This window comes from Anopheles stephensi, chromosome 2 (assembly GCF_013141755.1).
Source record: "Anopheles stephensi strain Indian chromosome 2, UCI_ANSTEP_V1.0, whole genome shotgun sequence".
In the NCBI taxonomy this organism is placed as follows: Eukaryota; Metazoa; Arthropoda; class Insecta; order Diptera; family Culicidae; genus Anopheles; species Anopheles stephensi.
In genome coordinates this window covers 13,699,312-13,705,937 of record NC_050202.1, presented here as the reverse complement: position 1 = coordinate 13,705,937, position 6,626 = coordinate 13,699,312, and the positions used below count along the sequence as shown (strand labels likewise).

Genomic DNA, 6,626 nt, shown 5'->3' with positions numbered 1-6,626 from the left:
TTCCCGAAATGGGTAAACAAAGCCATGCCACGAACGATTTGATGTGGTTCAGGAAAACATTCATAATATTTGGTTAGATCTGTTTTGAGGAAGACTTGTTAAACAATCAAGTCTTGAAATATATTGTGTTATTTTTTTTAGAGAAATGAAATTATAATACAAAAAGCACGGTCAGGAGCTCTTCTGTTATTCTAAAGATAAAAAATAAATTACTAAAGAGATACTACCGATGGAGACGCCTGGTGGTTAATACATTCAGTCATATAATGAAACACCAACGGATTGTTCGCTTCTGTGATGAGCTGTATGAATTAAACGCTGATCTAACTACAGATAATTTCAGGGAAAGCGTTTTTAGCTAGAAATCGAGCCGTAGTGGCGGCGTTGACGCGCTTCCCTGCTTGAAATCCCGCGCATTGGATCGGTGGACAACGACATCAATAGGATGTCCGCTTGAGGCCGCTATATTATTGTTGTATAATATAACAATATTGTAATTTTAATATAAATAAATTCAAATTCGGATATTCTAACGGCTTCAAGAAACGCTTTTGAAGATGCTACATACACATTACCTAGCTGCAAAAGAATCGAGAAGCATTCAAAATGGTTCAATCTGGACCCTATCGGTATTATAATAATGCATATTAATAGCAAACTTTTCTTTCCACCAGCAACACCCTTCATTGGCTTTCCTTTACTTTATTACCGTATATGTGCTACATGTTCGTTTTACAGGATTGGTTAACGTTAAACATAAAATTAAAAAAGGTTAGCAAACAATCTTTATACCCTTATCTCACGGACAACAATTTCGACTAAAAGATGGGATAGGGTGTAGTTAAAAAAAATGCGATGAAAATAAAGATCGCCACAAATACTATCCAGGACAACTAACCAGCACATAAAATTGCATTTTAAGGATGGAAAAAAGCAAAGAGGTGCATAAACACAAACACGAAAAAAGCAAGAAACTACATCCCATTCTACGTGTCTGCGTGTGTGTCTTTCCGATCGAAGCTGCCTACCGTGACACAGACACGCTTGTTAATACTGCCACAACGCAATCGAAAGCAAACAGAAACCCACCAAATAAAACCCAACCCGGATCGATCGGAGCTCACTTTTCCGGGGCACTTTGCCGGTGGTCGTAGTACGTACATGGTTGCAGGATGAGAGAGGAACAGTGGGATTGGGAGGGGGGAAACTTAACAATTATTCTTCGATAGGCACCGTCGTCAGAACTTTAGTTCGTTCGCAGCTGATAGTCGCCGTTCTGGGTGATGTACCGCACCCAGGGCAGTGCTTGGTATCCGCTCTTTTCGATAATTTTCAAATATCGCACCTGAAAAGCAAGGATCGTTTGAAGCTGATCAGTTGAAGGGGTCGGTCAGTTTGATCGGTCGCTTTGCGCACTTACCTGAATGCCGGAGGTGGTAAAGTAGGGTATTTCAAACTTCACCTGAATCGGTGGCTTTCCCTCACTGTCCTCACACTCCACGCTGGGCAGACCGAAGTGGGCACGCATTAGGTACTCCTTTCCACCCTGTGAACGAGAACCGAAATTCGTAAGCATAAGCATTTAAGACACCTTCACCATCCAGAGGAATTTCTCTACCCACCGGGAATGATTTAATTGTCCATGTGATGGCATTCTGCTCCGGCGCATACTTTACGCTGCCGATGGTGGTTTTAAACTTGGGCGAATCGGCATCGGCCGGCACCGGAATGACAATCTCCACATTGTTCGCCGTCGATCGGCGCTTAAACTGCGACTTTGCCTTGATCATGTACTCCACGCGGCTGTGCGCGTGACGCTCGATCACGGACTCGATCCAGATCAGCGGTTTGACGTGCGTGTTCAACCGATAGGACATCAGCTCGAACTCGCCGTCCGGTGGAATGAACGAGATGGTACGATCGTTCTCGAACCGGGACAATCGCACACACTGGTGGAACTTTACATCCTCCAGCTCGACGGATTTCGATTTGCCCCGGCCGGTGCTTTCGAACAGCACCTTATCGTTCAACCCGAGCCGCAGTTCCGGCATACCGGACAGGTAGACACGCATTTTGATCGCTCCAACGATCTCGCTTCGCAGCACATTACCGTTCGCATTGGCCAGCAAATTAACGCTTTCGATCACATCCAAAAACACCTCATTCTTGCGATACTTGATGCCTTCCGAACGCCACGAAACCGCGTTCGTCACTGCCATCGGAATGCGGGGCTGTATTTCCAGCTTGTGCCCTTCCTGCGTAATGTACTCCTGCAGAATTTTACTGTCCGTCGTCTGCGGGTAACCGAAATCGATCAGCTCATCCAACAGCTCGTAAATCACCACAAAATTGTCCCGTATGCTTTCCTCCTCCAGCTCCTTAAAGTACTCCGTAAACACCTGCACCACCTTGTGCAGAAAGACAAACACCAGCGCAATGTTCGCGTTGCTACGGGTGACCGAAACCAGGTACAGATTGTTCGTCTTCACGTACGCGAACGTACATTCGGGCGTCTGGAGGATCGGTGTAATGAGCCCTTCTTCTTCCTTTTCCATCAGCAGCGGCATGAACTTATCGATCACGCCCATATCGATGTGACCGCGGTAATTGCGCGATATCAACACCTTTCCCTTCGCGTCGAGAATGAAAATTGCTGACGAAGACATCTTCTTTCCCTTTCGACACCCGGCTGTTCGGTACTGTTCCGATCGGTGATGGAGCTGGAAAATGATAAGATGCGCGTGCATTAGTTGCTTATGTTTACGTTTCCACGCCCTCGCGTTTGTGCGCCGATTATGCAGCTTGGTTGTTGCGTTCCACATCATCATGCGTGCGGGAGTTCCATTTATCGAATCGAAAACCACGAAGAAACTATCGCGGTACGTGCTTATCATAGACTGATAATTCTTTTCTTGCACGATATCATCTGCTGCTGCTCGTGTAATAGATTTGTTTTCATACGTACAACTCCCGAACGAAAACAAACCCCAAACTGTATTGCACCACCTGATGCGGCTTACCTGACTGTTTGTCGATTTTTTGCAATGGCCGATGCTCACTTTAAGTACACACAATAACTTGAATGGTGTTTCTTGCTTAAAATAATCGTAATTTCCGATTTTCCAACATTATTGACCAACCAGAAATCCAGTCATCAATTTTCCTTTTATTGCAGCGACGTCAATGTCGGTTTGACAGTTCGAACGTCAGCGCCCCTGGTGGAAATTGAGCGAACTAATGTGGTGAATAAAGATGTGAAATTAAATAAATTTTTTAACGCACAACAAATAATGAGTTTAAATGAATTTCTTCTTATTATTATTTAAATTGTAAATTAATAAATTATTCTTTTCTAACCTATCCTTCATTCATAAACAAAATATCACAAAAGTAAGTTGCATTTTCCATGTTCGATTACAAAACACACCAAACGTCAAATAACATGACCGTAGCACCTGCTTTCACTCGCACATCAGCTGTTTTCTATTTGTGATTCGGCGGCACCTGACTGATTATTATTTTGCGTCTTAAAAACTCACGATGTTCAACCCGGAAAGTGCCGGCCTTAGTCCGGACTTCCGGCTAACAAAGTTCTCCACGCTACGAGGGTGAGGTTCGAAGGTTCCTCAAGATGTCCTAAACCGACTTCTTGCAGGAGTGTACGCAGACCAGTTAGGTGATAAGGTTGGGGAGCAGAAGAAGGACGCGGAGGATGGTGTTGGTAAGCGGACCACTTGGCACTCTACAAACTACAATACAGCGAAGGATTAGTTTCATACCAATAATTTACAGGGATAGGATTGGATTCATCTGTAATAGCGCTCAAACATGACCTCTTTTTGGTACAGTCGGTTGATTTCTTCTATCCGCTTATCGACGATCCGTTTATGCTGGGCAAGATCGCGCTGGCGAACGTTGTCAGTGACGTGTTTGCGGTCGGTGCAACGGAAATCGATCAGATAAAGCTGATTGTTACCGCTCCGACCGAGTTTACCGAAAAGGAACGTGAGGTGGTGGTACCGATGGTGATGAAAGGATTCTTGGAAGCTGCGAAAGAATGCAAAGCACCGGTACAGATTGGCAGTATTGCGGAAAACCCTTGGTGCATTATTGGTGGCGCTGCTTCGGCTGTCTGCCATCGGTCGGAGTTGATAATGTGAGTGATAAGATAAGATGGGCTGCGGAGTGGCGTGACGAATAATTGTATTCATTTGTTTGTTCCGCAGGCCATACAACGCCGAAGAAGGTGATGCGATCATTTTGACCAAACCGCTCGGTACACAGCTGGCCACGAATGCTTACATCTGGATGAACGAAAAGTCCGAAAACTGGACGCGTCTCCAGGAGCGTTTCAGTGTGGCCGACATTGAAGAAACGTATCGCATCGCACTGGAATCGATGGCTCGGCTAAACAAAACGGGATCGGAATTGATGCGAAAGCATAACGCACACGCAGCCACAGACGTCACGGGCTTTGGCATCTATGGGCATGCCGAGAATTTGGCATCGTTCCAGAAGGCCGAGGTTGATTTCCATCTCGACACGCTTCCGATCATCAAAAACGTACGGGAAATAGCGGACATTCTTGGTCGTAGCACAAAACTGTTGGCCGGCAAGGCAGTAGAAACGAGCGGAGGATTGCTGATATGTTTGCCAAGCTCTAGCGCGGCTGCCTTTTGCGAGGAGTATAAACGTTGTACCGAACACGAGGCATGGATTGTGGGGCGCGTTGAAAAGGGAAGCAGAGGTGTAAAGATGAATCCAAATGTTAACATTTTAACTGTGAGAGAATCGTAAAATCAAAGCAGAGCGCAAATGACTTGGCTGTGACTTCAAGCGTATGAAGCGAATTCCGTAAAGGCTGCAAATGCTGGGGAGTTTGCGAAAGCTTTCTTGAACCATTGTCCAACTTGTTTGCGTTCTGCGCGATTTGAATAAAGCATATAATGCAAATGTAATCTTTGAAAATACAACCACCAACTGATGCTTTTTAGAGCATTCGGAAAACAAAGAAAGTTTGCCGTCTTCAAGGGTGACATGGTGTCCACTAGAGGAGATAAAGGCAAAGCAATGGTCATTAACAGCACTTTATCAGGCCTTATCTTCTACAAAGGTTGTTTACTTGTTTGGCATGCATACACTTTAAATACACAGGCGTTCCCTTAATTATCTATGCCGTAACGTTATAAATGAATGCCTGTTTCACTTTCTAATCGACCTTAACTGTTCAATAGCAATCAGTTAATTATTGTGCTCGTATAGACGTATAGTGAAACGTATGTATTTTTCCAGTTCGCGTATGCTGCTTGAAAATGTTTGCTTCAGGACAGGCCTGACAGTGACTTTCTGAAACAAGTGTCGAAATATTTATCGGCATTTAATATTATTACAAAAGAATCAACTGAAGTGAATTGATACAAGTATTTCATGAATTCAAATATGAAATTTTTATAATAATTATGAAGTTAAAAAAGAGTGGAAGTCGTCTGTGTTAAAATAGAAACGGTGAAATTAAATTGTTCGTGAAATATTTCATGAGGCCCGCGAGCATGCTCCAAATTTCATTGCAACCCTGCTGTGAGCTGATTGCACGTTGCAACGGTGTTGGAGCACGTTCGATAGTAGTATGAAATGTTTCATGTGCGTGAAGCATTCAATTTAAAATCGACCGTTATGTGAATGTCCTTTTTACTTATCACGTGTCCCATTTAGTTGGAAGCAATCAAGGAGGCTCAACATGAAGCTCGAGGAGATCGGGTAAGGCAGGTCTAGATGGATAACGCTTGCAGGATCACACTAGAGAAGTATACGAAAGGAACTTTGATATGGTAACGGTCTCCAAGTTCAAGTGTCTTGAGTATAACAGAATAGCTTCTTAAACGACGTTTCGAGGTTAAGTAATAGAAGGTGGTAAAAAGGAAAATTAAATTTTGATTTAATCAAAAAGCTAGGAATTCATTTAAAGAAAAGTGTACAGCATATTTAAATAATTAAAATATCTGAAAGAAATAATTAATATACGTGAGCTAACATCTTACCTTTAAAATAATATTACTTAAAGCTCGCCTATGCCGCAATAGGTCGTGTCAAGTCTACGCCGTTAAAAGCTGGCAGAAAAAGGATTTTATTGTCCGTGAAAATTTTCCCACCGAAGTAATTCGTCCCGCTCGCATGCATGAGCGACGAGCTTGACGCTCAACAACGGCGCTACGACGCGCTTCGCTCGCTTCGTCGGAGTGTGAGCGAAAGCGTTCCAGATCAATGGCCACGGATGGCGCCAAACTTTACCGGGAAGGCCACGCTTCAAAGGATGCGTGAGTCAAACCTTTGCCCATGTTTGTTAGTGCACTTTCTATGCAACAGACTTTTTTTTGATGATTACACAAATGCAAACTTTCTCCATGTCACCCAGGTGCGAGTCTAATTTCGTTCCCGACTGTCACCGTGTTTCACGGGCTGATTTATGCAACCCGGGATGGAAACTACTAGAATTTTATTCAACGAATTGAAAGGTAAAGAAGTTTTGGACAAATTCGAGTGTGACGATGTAAATTATGCTCACCATTTCTGAGAGCAAGAATATTCCTGGAATTGTTTTTCTTCAGCGTGGACTTGATGGAAGCTGT

At 43.7% G+C, this 6,626-nt stretch overlaps 2 protein-coding genes across 2 annotated transcripts; one reads left to right on the top strand and one right to left on the bottom strand.

Moving 5' to 3' along the window:
* Positions 1–686: 686 nt before the first annotated feature.
* LOC118504133 (AP-1 complex subunit mu-1) lies at positions 687–3,236 on the bottom strand. Its single transcript, XM_036038221.1, has 4 exons — positions 3,021–3,236; positions 1,623–2,720; positions 1,421–1,546; positions 687–1,345 (listed from the first exon to the last, which is right to left on the bottom strand). The coding sequence occupies exons 2-4, from the start codon at positions 2,664–2,666 to the stop codon at positions 1,247–1,249; spliced, it is 1,269 nt and encodes a 422-aa protein (XP_035894114.1). The 5' UTR covers positions 2,667–2,720; positions 3,021–3,236; the 3' UTR covers positions 687–1,246.
* A 191-nt stretch (positions 3,237–3,427) lies between these two features.
* Positions 3,428–5,007, top strand: LOC118504132 (selenide, water dikinase 2-like). Its single transcript, XM_036038220.1, has 3 exons — positions 3,428–3,721; positions 3,793–4,156; positions 4,227–5,007. Exons 1-3 carry the CDS (start codon positions 3,541–3,543, stop codon positions 4,795–4,797), a joined length of 1,116 nt encoding a protein of 371 aa, XP_035894113.1. The 5' UTR covers positions 3,428–3,540; the 3' UTR covers positions 4,798–5,007.
* The last annotated feature ends 1,619 nt before the right edge of the window (positions 5,008–6,626 follow it).

Coding starts and splice junctions, on each gene's coding strand:
- LOC118504133 (XM_036038221.1), bottom strand. CDS start 2,666: ATGTCTTCGTCAGCAATTTTCATTCTCGACGCGAAGGGAAAGGTGTTG. Junction 1,547..1,622: donor GGACAATTAAATCATTCCCG/GTGGGTAGAGAA, acceptor TCTCGTTCACAG/GGTGGAAAGGAGTACCTAAT. Junction 1,346..1,420: donor TTACCACCTCCGGCATTCAG/GTAAGTGCGCAA, acceptor CTTGCTTTTCAG/GTGCGATATTTGAAAATTAT.